General features: G+C 39.3%; 1 protein-coding gene across 3 annotated transcripts in view; it reads right to left on the bottom strand.

Annotated features, from left to right (window-relative positions):
* Positions 1-3074: 3074 nt before the first annotated feature.
* gabra3 (gamma-aminobutyric acid type A receptor subunit alpha3) overlaps positions 3075-13776 on the bottom strand; it is an 89053-nt gene continuing 78351 nt past the window's right edge. For 2 of the 3 annotated variants that reach the window (XM_071460708.1, XM_071460707.1), the window contains one exon: positions 3075-13647. In XM_071460708.1, the coding sequence (XP_071316809.1) occupies positions 13324-13647 (324 nt within the window). In that variant the 3' untranslated portion in view covers positions 3075-13323. The remainder of the gene's footprint in view (positions 13648-13776) is intronic. The other variant, XR_011684877.1, reaches the window with a different exon arrangement.

Below are 13776 nucleotides of genomic sequence, written 5' to 3'. Positions count from 1 at the left end.
AGCAGAGGTGGACAGCTAGCCCCAAGGAGACAGCATCTAAATGGACAACAGATAAAATATTTTGTGGGTCTAGGAGGTCTATGTTTGTCAGAACGGTGCGAAAATCAATGGACTCCTGAGGGGGTGGCTGTGCTCTGATAGGCCTGCTCCTCTCCTCACCGCAGAGCAGGAATCAGTCAAGGATATTAATCTAAACATCAGTCATGCATGGGGAACACCCCACGAGGAGAATAAGCTTGCTCATCCATGCATCTCCTGGGGGACGTAGGGGGGCTTTGAGGAAGGGACTTGAATGGGTAAGTATGTCAGGGTACCATCTCAGGAGATGTGATGTGGGCTGACTTCAGGCGCACAGACAATAAAACCCAAACTGAAGAGGTTGGCACCATTAAAACTGAAATTTGTGCATAGCTCACCGAAGCACATTATAATCTGGATAACAGAAACATCAGACAGTGCTGAATAGCAGTCCAAACGGTGACCAGAAAAGAACAATATATCTCTTGTGTGAGAAAAGAAGAAGGCTATGTTTCTGAGTTATATGTTAATGTAATTCATCTTATTGCAATCGAATCCTCCAGCCATTCCAATAAGCCACACAAGTAGCTGGAAATATTCAAATTCAGGACCAGTCCATTTTCTTATTACCTACAATATGCTGTATTTCATTTTCTCTCATCACCTTTATAAAATGTCTCCTCTGTCTCTCTGTCTCTACTGCTCTTTGCTAGGTTATCTTCCCAAGGACAAGTACAGCTGTTGAGTCGCTTCCTCCATGAGGATACCCCATACTGACTGCAGGGCATCTGAGCTTTCCACGCCACAGCTAATCTAATGTACCACGACTGTCAAGTGTGCTAACAGCTAGAGAAACATGCCAACATAGTCAATTTTAACTTGCTAATCTATGCGAAGCAAAGCTGAGATCATGGGTAGAATTTGAAATTACTCCTTGAGATACAGTAAGGCAGGGTAAAGGCAGATTTTCAGTCAGTTTTATATTCAGCTATGCTGCTTCGACTGGATCTGTTTAAACTCAGTGATACAAACTCCAATACATTTGTAGAGAAATGTTCAATAATTTCACAGGTTTGTGACATTACAACAAGAATTTGATGTTCCATTGATGCCCAAATAGCCAGTGTCTCCTCCTCACTGAGGGCAAGAAAGTATGCAAGTAAACTTTTCTCAAAGTAAAGTTTTCTTCAGGTCATAACATATTTATTTCTAAACCCATTTGTTAGTCATCCATAGTCTGAAGCCACGGGGCCTTTGCTTGTCCCTGCAGCAGCAGCAGAGTGCAGTCAGAACTGAAAGGCAGATGAATTGCCTCATTGTAATGTTTAGACCAGTCGGTCTGCTCTTGTATGCTTGAGAAATCATCAGAGATTATGAGGCAATCTCTTACCCGGCAGATAAAATGACAAACCATCCAAAAACACTAGAGAGGGGCTTCAACAAAAAACATTTAGAACAACCTTTTCATTTTATAAAGACGATTTTGGTAATTTTCTTTATTGTAATACAGTGCACAGTGAAACGAGACACGGTAATGACATGTAAGGAAAATCCCAGGTCAGATTCAGATGCTGAACATCATCGATGTACAGTAGCAGTTCTGAACTACCAGAATGTCCAATGAATTGATTCAGGACAAATTAATATTCAGACTGGTTTGTACAGAGTAAATAAATCACTCTCAGCTAATTGCTAATAACTGTCTCTTGCTAATAACTGCAGGTGTTCAGTGAAGTTGTATTCATTGATCATGAGGCTGGACTCTCTGAGGTTAAATCCTTAAAGCCCTGAGCCAAAATGTTGGCGCCATTAAAGGTGCAATCAGTTAAATTTGACTCTTTAGTAAGATCTAGTGGGAGCTGTTGGAAACTACAACATTAGCAAAAGCGCATCCTCTGCAAAATACAGTTCCTCCACAAAGGCAGCCTGAAAAATACTTTTTTTGTTTTTGTTTATTTTCTGCTAATTTTATATGAGGATTAGATTTATTAACTTTAAGGTTACTAAACATTGCTGCTGTAACTGACACAGCACTGCAGAAATAAAGACCAGAAGCTGTATGAAGCATCTTAATCTTAACTATATCTACCCAAGTTCTAAAATTCGGGACCTATCAAGCTAAATGAATCAAACTAATGACGCATTCTACATCTCTCTGGCCACTAGAGGGCACAGCACACTAATGATTAGTAGTGATGTTTAATTTCTTATTACCGGTTTTTATACTACCAAAATATTTACTTTTAAATATAGTTGCCTAGTTACCTATTAATAATAGACTATTTAATTAAATCTAATTAAGTTCAGTGAGTTGATTTCACTTAAGTATTTTTCAAATGAACACGTCTGTATCTAGAGCAGCAGAGAGCAGGCATGGATGCAGACAATTCAAGTGTTATTTTCACTAGTACACAAAAGAAGCAACCTAATTAACAACAAAGCCACAAAAGCCTGCTCTTAACAAACCCTTCAGGCAAAGTATCTGCCTGGAGGGCTCCAGTACCTGAACTAATCGCAGAAAAGCAGTAAGCACTGGGGGCAAGTAGTATCTCCTGTGGTAAAAACTGTCAAGCTGAGCTGAGGTCCAGTAAACGAGGCGAGCGCTAATATTACAAGGTGTCATCAAAGTAGAGGAGCCCTGGAGGGAAAAGAAAACACTGTAAACAAATACTAGATGGTCCAGCTTCCCACCACATAGTGTACACAAGTGCATGTTGACAGCACTTGGATATGATGTCAGTGGAAAAGGACATAATAATAAATCATGGAAGAGGTGAAAGTAATATACACTATTATTATTCTGTAATGTACTGACCTGTGGATAGCAACATTGTACTATGGTTATTAGGAGGTAAATATGCAGGAGAACCGTCAGCTGTATGTCTTGGATAAGTACTTTATTATTGTTATGGTTGTATTGTAATGGTTAATTACTTTTGGTACCAATAATCACTTTATAATCACTAAATAAATAACAGGTTATTTCTGATGTGTAACACAAAGTGCTACTATAGTACATGTTTTATACAGACCATATCATTGAGAACATGTGACACTGTACTCTACAGATACAGACACATTTTTCCTCTCTGGATAAATCTGCTCTTGGGAAAGGAAAAGGTTATTTCATTTGTCCAAATGACAAGTGGCTGAATGAATAATGTCAAGTCAAGTCAAGCCACTTTTTTTATATAGCACCAAATCATAACAGAAGTTATCTCAGGGCACTTCTCACATAGAAGAAGTCTAGACTGTATATTATTGACAGAGACCCAACAATTCCCACCATGAGCAAGCACTTCACTGGACTTACTATAGAAGAGACTAAAGTGTATTATGTCCAAACAGGGTTATATTTGTACTATGGTAATACAATTAGTAAAAAAGAAATCACCTGAACAGTTGAAACAGAGAAGTAGAAAGAAGCAGGTTATAGTGAATAATTAGAGTTGACATTGAGAGGAAACTGCTCCAAAGGCTTGAATATGGAAAGGCAGTGCACTTGATCACTACATGGGCACCATTAAAGATAATAATACTGCCTTTGGTTGTCAGAGACATCAGTGGGCATAAAGATAAGGCTTTTAGAAGCTGAGAGATGTTGCAAGATGACTGACTGATTAAATGTCAATTGACGCAATACCTGCAGTCTCTGTTATTCACACCTCCACATTTCTAAAGCATCTCAGAATGGCCTGACTACTTTGTGTCATGGAAATTTTTCTTGTTTGTTTAGTGATAGTAACGACTTCCAGTATAGTGATGTTTTATTAATGTTACTTTACTTGATTGGCTTAGTTTGGATGTATTTTATGTCAAATTTTGATCGCCTGAAGATGAAACTGTGTCAGTAACTGTGGTTCTTCACAGTTTTACCTGATTGATAAAATTACTCTTGGCAATTTTAGATTATACCAGAAACATTAAAATACCAAACATACCAAAAAAACACATTTTAAAGGCTTGGACTAATATTTGAGGATGGTGGGTGCAGTTACATGTTGAATGAGATGGTCAAATTAGTTCAATTAGACTTTGACTTTGGTAGTTAGGAATGTAAATTAACATTTGTCTACATGACTCTGATAGTTTGTGGTAGAGAAATTAAGATCCTTTATCTAGCATAAGTAAACGCAGCAATACTACAACCTAAAAATACTCCATTACCTGCAAGTACTGTATGCAAGCACAGTTTTGAGTTACTTGTACTTTACTTGTGTATTGCAATTTTCTGTTAACTTCTACTCTACTGCATTTCAGAGAGGAAAAACTCTGCTGCATTAAATTTATTTGATAGCCTAATTACTTTGCAGATTCACATTAATAATACAAAATATAATCAGCGAATAAATTATTATGTATTATTATAGTTTAAGATCTAATAGCACTTCACTGACCTGGAGTATATTTACAATAAATACCAATATATAAAGTAGTTAAAATAACCAGCTTCAACATTACAGTGATGTAATGTGTCAATAATTATAATCCAATGATTAGTCAGTCCCTGTTTTCCTGTCTCATTTAATATATATTGACATTTACAGTAACAGCACAGGTGTAAATAATCAAATTAATGATGAGTGCATTGGTATAGTTTAATGTGAGCACCTGGATACAGAGGCGCCATCTTAAATAACGTTATTAGTAACACCTGTGTTCTCACTACTGTGACAAGTTAAATGTGTCAGAGGTCTATTTGATGAACGCTTCCTGCTCAACTTAGACTTAGGCTATGCATGGTGCGTTTGTTTTAAACATGTGCCCAGGACATGCGGACCCTGCCTCTAGCCATCGGTAGGTGGCTCTGTAGCGAGAAACCAGGGTCCTGGAAATCAGCACCACCTTGGTGCCGCGGCCCTGGAGGTGCTGACCCTGCAGAAACATAGTATCAAACGCACCCTTTGAAAAATGGCGGTCCATTTAAACTTTTCACATCGGCCCACTCACACTGTTTTGGCTAGTCGCTAATATTATAAAAAAAAAAAACAAACAAAAAACCCAACTCTGCTGTTAACACTTTAGACACTGAGCAGCTAAGTGGTTAACTCACCTGCACCGACGGTACCTTCAGGACGGTCGGCTGCGCTCTCACCTGTCGGCCTCAGACACAAAGTTCAAGCTGGAAGGGGGGGTCTTCTTGTCCGGTCTGCAGTCTGGGACCAGGGCGGCTCTACTTCAAGAAATCTTCTGCTAAAGACGTAGAGTGTCACAGCTTCACTTCAACAAACCAGGCAAGCTCATTATTCAGTTTATTTAGTGAGTAGACAACAGGAGAGTTTTGTACAGCTTGTTTATGCACTTGACAATATGGCTGCTGGTTGTTTGGCTTCCTACAGAGATGCTTGTGGTCATTTTCTTGCTCTGCTAATAGACTGCTATGATGTACCTGTGTGCTGTAATTGCTTTTATTGTGAAATCTGTTTTTGTAGCCTTTTGCTTTGGTTGCTGGCTGACAGGTGCGTGGCGATGCTTTCATGCTTCTCATTTTTGACTCAGACATGACTCAGATGTCACCAAGAGTTATGAGCTGTTTGTGGCTATTTTTTTTTTTTTCTAGCTTGTTGTTGTTTTGGATTTTGCTTTTGGCTCACTAGAAAGGTTAAAAGCCAGATGTACGCTTTCTGTTGTCATGAGCAAAGACCATACACATAATTATCCTCCTGTAATATTGGCCTCATGAAGGCTTTTCTGAAACACAAGCTAGGCTGTCACATCCACATTTTTCTCCATAGACTTTATATTCAGCTCAGCATTATAGCTCAGGGTAACAGGTTAATGTGACAGCTTCATTTACAGTTTTCTTATATCATAATTACATCTTAAGTGCTGAGTGGCCTACAGTTTATGCTGCTGCTACACTTCACTGCACTTATTGGTGACTTAAACTCATATCCGTGTACTTAAGGTCATCAGCTGCTTCACAACACTGCATAACATTATATGAGTAGAGATTATTCGCTTTATGACTTAAATTTTTGCAGGTTTAATGTGCAGTAGGTAATAATTATCTGTCGCGTGCAGCAGCTGACGTGTGTTTACTTGTTGCATGTCAGCTGGTTTGTTGGGTTTAGATTTTTCCATCTCAATTATCAGAGGTTCTCTGGTAGGTAATGGCCACATGGCAGCTGGGCCATCTCTCTCTGAGTGGACTCTAGATAATCTGGCGTTGGGTTGTCTAATGTGTTTTCTGGTGTGGTGGAGTCCATTATCGTCACTCAGTTTCTCCTGCGCTGAACTCGGCGCGTGTTTGCTTGCAGGAAGTGACAATGGGCTTACATGCAAAATATCAACCTTAAATATTCTGCATTTATGTAAATCTGTTCTGTGCGAGTTGTCTGTCTGAAATGTTTCTGAATGGTTTGAACTATAAAACAAGTGCCCCCCAGCTGGCTGCAGTGTAATGGTGTCATTGCCTTTGCATAACTGCATGTTTTAGATTGAAGACCCCCCTGAGTGACATTTTGGTGGACCAGGCCGTTACTGGGAGCTTCAGTATTCTCTGTAATGTTTTTCATTAACTGAATTCAGCAGTGTATTTTACCAAACACTCACTCACACTAACAGACACGTGAAAGGACTTTATCTTTATTCACTGTAAAGAACAGCAGCTCCTGGACAGAAAGATGGAGACAGTTTGTCAGTCGCCTCGGCAAAGAAACCTCAGTAACAGAAAGGTGGACACAGTTAAATGTTAAAAACAAAGGGGAAGCTTCTTTTATGTCCGATCTGCTCTGCACCACCCACATGAGTCAGTGCAGATCAGACATCAACTTCCCTCTTTAGTACGTTCTGTTTTCACATCAACGAGAGGGTTAGTATTAACACTATGAATACCTTTCTTCACAATACTGACTGAGCGTCACAGAGAGAAGCACATTAGCCCTGTTTGCATGTTTAGTGTGAGCGTCCCTTGACTTGCCCTAATCACTGAGGTCATCGGTTTGTACAATTTGTACAAATGATATACTTTGACAGTTGCAGTTGCCTTATACTTCTGTTTTGCTTACATAACTCTTACCTTGGCATTTATTTAAATGAAAGCAGGCTTCCTGTGATGGCAGGTTGCTGCTCATGTGAAAACAACATATTTGTTGGGGATTATATCTCAGGCGTTTTGAGACTATATATTCATATTTTGATAACACATTTTTATTTTTGTGACGCTACCTCTCATAATATTCTTTACTCCTTGTAATGTGTATGTATTTGCTATTGCAAATATTATGAATTTCTACTGTAAATTACCACCTAAGTGATAATTCAATGATTTGTATTGACAGTTTGTGTCACTATTCTCTTTCTATCCTACATTTTTATACAAACAGAGCTGTTATCCTAGTAGAAGACAGCCTTAACCCCAGGTAAATAAGAATGTCTTTAGTCTTTAATCTCAAATGTGTGATAAGTAACAACATTGGTGCAGCTCACAAACACAAGAACTATGTGGTGCTGAAGCTGTTGCGAACAAAAGCCACTAAATGCGCAATGGATTGTTTCATTTATCATAGCAAGCACGAGCAAGCAAACAACCTTATATGTCCACGCAGGGAGCTTTAGAAAGCTCATTTTCCCTGGCGTGTTGAGAAAAATGAAATGTTTTTGCTTTAAATGTAATAGCCTTCCTGTGCAGTTGAAGGCACCTACAGGGCAGTCAGGGCTGGACTGGAGCCAGAGAGTAACAGTAACCTTCAAAGTCTGTAGACTGCAGCACAGCCTTGTTTATTCAAAATACTCCCATGAAACTCCCCTGCTTCGTTCACCACTCTGTACAGGTATTTGTTATAAATCTTTGATCCCTTTTTTGTCGATCCCATCTCAGTTCAGTCTCATCTCATCTCAGTGATGATGTTGATGATACAAAACACAAAGCTTGTTGGGTATTTTTGGCAGTTTTCTCATAGAGAGGGGCTTTAAGGATTTGCTGTTCTTACCTACTAAGTCAAATGGGTGAGCTGTTGCAGCACCTTGGTCAAATTTCACCAGTGCAGCCTTGAAACATGTTTACATGTGAGGCTCTGCAAGCACAGTGTTTCTCTTTACTGTGCCTCCATCAGCACCTTTCATAGGCAAAGTAATTTCATAGATCCTGACCCTAAGATTTGGGAATAACATTGTTTTGGCAATTTCAGAATCTGATTTAGACAATTAATTACCAGTAGTTAGTAATCATTGTTAAGTAGCTGCAATGAGGCACCACATTAGATATACAGTATGAATACTGAGCTTAAGAAAATGTATAACATAAATCTTATGTTGTGCCTTTGCTAATTTATCTCATTTGTGTGTAAGGTGTTGTGTGTAGTCACAGATATTGTGAGTGGCTGTGGCTGCGCTTTGATTTGAGTGTGTGCACCGTGTGTAGGATGTCCTCACCTTGTACTGCTCGATTTCTCTCCCTAATAAATGCCAGTGTAAACACTACAAACAAAATGGCCGCATGCACAGCCCCAACAACGACACAAAGAATCAGACAAAAATACTGTTCAAATGAGCCTCTAAAGGAATATCAGACGAGTCCACTGTGTTGAAAATATGCACCTTTTTGAGGCTCAAATGGGACCAAGAAGGGATCCAAGATAAAATGCAACGTCCTTTTTAATCCCCATTTCCAACTGCTACATCTCATACAGTAAGGACATGAACGAGAGAGGGCAACATACAGAGTCCAGTCACTGAGCATATAGAGAGCAACCTCCCAACAAAAACACAAAGTCCACTTATTTCCCGGAGCTGTCTTTGTGTAGGAAGTCTTTGAGATCTCAATGCGTAGGGACATGCAGTGAAATTGCAGTAGAGAGACAACTCCTGTTTGCAGACAGCTGCTAATTCACAGTTAGGTTTGAAAAGTGCACACAAGGTACTGATCTTGTAAGTAGCTCAATGAATATTATCTCTACTGTACGCTTTTAAAATACCATAACACGTAGTGTTACAGAGCTCAATGTAAGACAGCAGTACTTATTAGATGTAAAAATAAATGACGTGACATATCAATATTCACAAAAACTATTGGAATTGATTTCACAATATCTACAAATTCACGACTTAGTAACACTTTTCTGAGCAATTAGAATTGTTGCCACTTAGTTTAATAATTTGTTTAGTTTATCTATTTTTCTACGGCTTTCTACCCATCAAGAGATTTGCATCAATGCTGTAGAGGTTATGTCGTATAAAACATATAATATTTAATGCTGTACTGAATAGCATAAATATATTCATATAGTAATATACTCTTAATATACTGTATCTTATAGGATGACATGTTTTTGCTGAAGTTAACTCTGGCCCTGTGAGGAAAAGATTTAGCACATGAAATAAAATCACAATCACAACCAAACCTAAATGGCAACAATACAGCAGTTTTGTTAATCAAAACCCCTCAGGAATGAAAAAACAATCCAAAATGACCACAAACTCTTGTCCTAATATGCAAGTTGTACATGCATACAGTTCAAAGACACTGTTTTATTACCATTTCTTCTTTCAAAGAAACTCAGTCATCTCTTATTTTGCCCGATTGCATGATGTCTTTGCTATGGCCACTCACTCATCGGTCTGAGCAGTTTGGATGACAGAGATTCTGCTGTAGTTCAGCTGCAGAGTGCAGAGCTTGTGGTTATGTGGCTCTGGAAGTGTTTTTCCCCCCCTTTTTTTTTTTTTGCTACCAACAGACATGTGCATTAAAAAGGTAATCCTGCATATTGTACTCAACGAAATATCAACATACAGAATGATGAGTAAATATGTAATTAACATTCAAGTGTCATATAACAAATGGAGCACACCAAAATCTAAATGAGTCTCCTGGGAAATCATTTCAAATTATTTTATAAATACTTTGTCCCTATAACTTTCACGGGGAACATTTGCTATCTTGGTGTGGCTAATTTGACTAATTGATTACTGTGAATGAAATAAATAAAATCCCACTTAGGAAATTTGCTGTTTCATTAGTGAGCAGTTTGAACACAGATGAAATTACCTGGTGAATGTGTCTTTGGTTGCCATCATTGTACAAGATACTGATCAGGCCGGTTGACTAAAGTTGAGTGGGCATATTGGTCAGATTTGTGACTGTCTTTGAGGCAGGTTCTTTCACAAATCCTGTTGAAATACTCAGCGGCTGCTGCGTAGGACTACTTACCTAGAGTACCTTGATCACATTACTCAGAGGAATCATACATAAACATTAGCGCTGTGTGTCATCAGATCCTGAATTAGCAGCAGCCAGCAGGCCTTGGAAACCCACAGCAGATGTGTACCATGAATCAGTTTGTTTCAGACAAAATGTTAAAAATCGAGTCTGAATGTGAGACAGGGCACCGCACTGAAACAGTTTATCAGTTCATGAAATATCTTAGATTCAAAAAGTGTCAGCATGTCTCTATTTATTAAGAAATATGTGGAAGTATTAGGCGTTGCTATTGAACACGCACACATATACCTGATTTTTAATCATGAATTTGATGTGACTATAAAAAAGTGTCATGGTTTATCATGTCAGTCTGTCTCTTGTTTGAGTTTATAAACTGTGTTGTTTGAATATGAAAATGGTTTTCCAGGAGATATTCATGTTGTTCCATTTGTGTTCCAAGTCTCTGAATGACGAAAATGAACAATATGGTCTTTATGGTCCACATGCACATGGGATGTAGACTGTTTTGTTTGGATGTTATGGTTAAAAAATTCTGTCCTCCGCAGTGTTAAATAATTTAAAATCACTGCAAGAGTGGAGTTGGTGAGACTGTTACCACCAACCACAACATTTAATCGTAATAGAATAAATAAATAGGAACGACATTACAGAATAATAGCCCACATTTTGTTATGATAAAAATGAACCTGCAGTTACTTTGAAATTTGACCTGAATGTGTTTTCCAAGGCCGGAACTACATTTTAGTTTGAGTGGTCATGTAACTCCGTACTCGTATGCAAACCAGTTTTCCCTTTTCTAACGTTTGTAACTGAGATGGATGTAGAACCAGCTCAGCGTGTGTGTTTTATTTTATATTCTGAATTAACTCTAAAATCTGTGAGTACCACACGAGGGTAAAAACACTTTCAGAACCAGCTGTAAATTATCAGCATCGCATCAATATGCACAAATAATTGCAGTGTAAGTGTGTTTATGCAGATGCTGCTGAGGCTATGAGGAGGAGATTGATGAGTAACTGGGATGAACTACAAAAACATTGATACTAAGCCCTATTTCAGTGCGACAAACACCATTATTGGAGGTTGCAGACATACACGTGTACAGATTGTCATGCATTAACCTATGACTGATACATTGTACATGTTTTGTGTTATTAACACATCTTTAGAGAGGCCACAACACAATTTACTCATTCTCCTAAGCTTACCACTGAAGATACAGTTTGAGGAGATCCACTTCACGTTGGGGTCTAATGTACAGCGGTCGTCAAAGAGTCCATAATTAAGAATAATGCAAAATATCCAGAGTGCATCCGGCAAAAAAAGCAACAGAAATTTCTTCAAAATCATAACATCTGTAAAAACACGTACCAAATTCAACAGATAACAAAAATACAGATGTCACTGAACAAACAGAAAACAAAGGTTGGAGACAGTTACCACAGCTGGAGACAAATTTGACTTTCAACTTTGAGACCATCACTCGTTGAAAAATAATCAATTCACTGTGATTAAACTAAGTTTATAATTTTATTGTTGGAGAAATCAGGCAGTTTTATTTTCTTTTTATCGATTTCACAGCATAAAAGTCTCCAGTGATGATATCTCCTTGTTTAGAAATACTGTGTGACTGACATATTGGCCTTTGTTGTCTACCACAAAACACAAAACAAACACAAAAGTTCAGCATATGTAGACAATCAAATCAATACCAATATACTTTACTCAATCAAGTATAAAAGGGCAAAAGCGCAACATGACTCTTGATTATGACAAAGCAAAAATGCAGAAAAATCATAAAGGAGCTAAACAGCCACAGTGACTGATGCAGAGAAAACAAAGGAATCAAGGCACCAGGGTGCCTGCCGATGAGAGAGTGTCTGGTATGACTCAACGTATAAAACATCTACTGTAACTTGCATTTCCATGGAAAACATATAATAAACTTCAATTCAGAATTCGACTTCAGTCTGAGGTAATGGTGGTAGTTTGTTATGACTGCTCGGCTCATGGAGAGGCCACACCATGAGCCACAACATAAATGCACATGATAATTGTTCTGGACTATGCTGGATCCTTTAATCTCTTAGCCTCATCTTCTCACAGGCAGAGGTCTGTTAACCTTCCACACTAATGGGCAATTTTACACTCGGTGCCCAAGCCCATGGGCCGTGGGTGGGTGGGGCACAGTGTACACACACTGCAGTGCACGGAGCCTGTGGACACCAGTATGTGTTTGGATGTAATATACACACAGACCTTGGTGCATATGTGTGCTGTCGATGCAAGTGTGAGTGTGTCGAAGCCTTTTTCTTTATGATGTGTGTATTCACCAAGGCACAAGCTTCTCTGTCATTGAACACAGTCAGCCAGTTAAAACAATAAGAGCCACTGGACTAGAAAATGTACAGGCAGACCCCTGGGATGCCCAAGCAATTCCAGATGATACTGTATCGGGTCCGTTGAGATTCAACGTGAGCTGAAGGCCAGACACGGACGATTATTAATGACGTTCCTATGGAACTATACAGGCTGCCCCCGGCTAACAAAGCACAGTAAAGCGACCAACGAATGGCTCTGCTGGCGATATGTGATGCCTCACTGTGTATCTGTGTGCGTGCGTGCATGCATGTCGTTAGCTCGATGGGTGTGTCAAAACCTTATGACTGGCAATGAACTACAATGGAAACCTCAAACGCATGCTTGCTCTAACTTATTACAAGCAAAGCGCAAACATGTCAAAACATAGTGAAAACACGATCTGACTACTCTACGAAACGTCAAGCAATCGAGATACGGCAAAGCAACACTTGGTTACTCACAAAAGGGACCAGGGCCAGAGCTAAAGTGTGGCGGGGAGAAAAGAAAAGCTACACAAACACAGTCTGATGTGAGAATGTGCTCTCTCCAAGGTCCACTACGATATGTGAATCTATTGTATGTTCAAATTTGCCTTCCACCTATACAGACGTGCAAAATATCAAACTCTTAAGAAAAAACAGACACACGAAACACGTGCGCACACACATTCACTCACACACACACACACACACACACACACAATAAGATGTAATGGACTTGGCCTCCTGCAAACCTGTCTACCCCCTGAACCAAACCAGATCAGGCCTAGCATTCGGTCAAATTCAGTTTTGGTTGTTTGCCTTCATGATAGCGGGTTTGCTGTTGACGTATGTGGCCCAGTAGCCTAAGTTGAAGATGAAGAACAGAACTGGGAAAATGATGCGTGATATCTTGTCCACTTTGCTGACTCGGTTGTAGGACTTCTTGGCCTCCGTGTAGGGGTCATCCATTTTATGCAGGTAGTGGTGGTGCTTGGCCGACGGTCCAGTGGCGCTCTTGGAAATGGTCGTTAAACCTTGGTCTTTAGCTACGTTGATGGCGTAGGTGGTGCCCACAATGTTGAAGGTGTTGTTTGCCTTTTTGGACAGAGTCGCGGATTCTCTTCTCTGAAAAGGAAGAAGGCAGTAAAGTAAAGGTTGTCAGGAGCGAAGCACCAGACTTTACAATACTTCCATTTGAACTCATAAAGAGGAAATAGAAGCAACACCACGAGACACGACACACACAAGAACAAA

Source organism: Trachinotus anak, unplaced genomic scaffold (assembly GCF_046630095.1).
Source record: "Trachinotus anak isolate AG129_WGS33_773 ecotype Australia unplaced genomic scaffold, CSIRO_AGI_Tana_v1 ptg000024l, whole genome shotgun sequence".
NCBI classification, from domain to species: Eukaryota; Metazoa; Chordata; class Actinopteri; order Carangiformes; family Carangidae; genus Trachinotus; species Trachinotus anak.
Note: the sequence above shows the minus strand (reverse complement) of the source record. Positions and strands in the feature narration are given on the sequence as shown.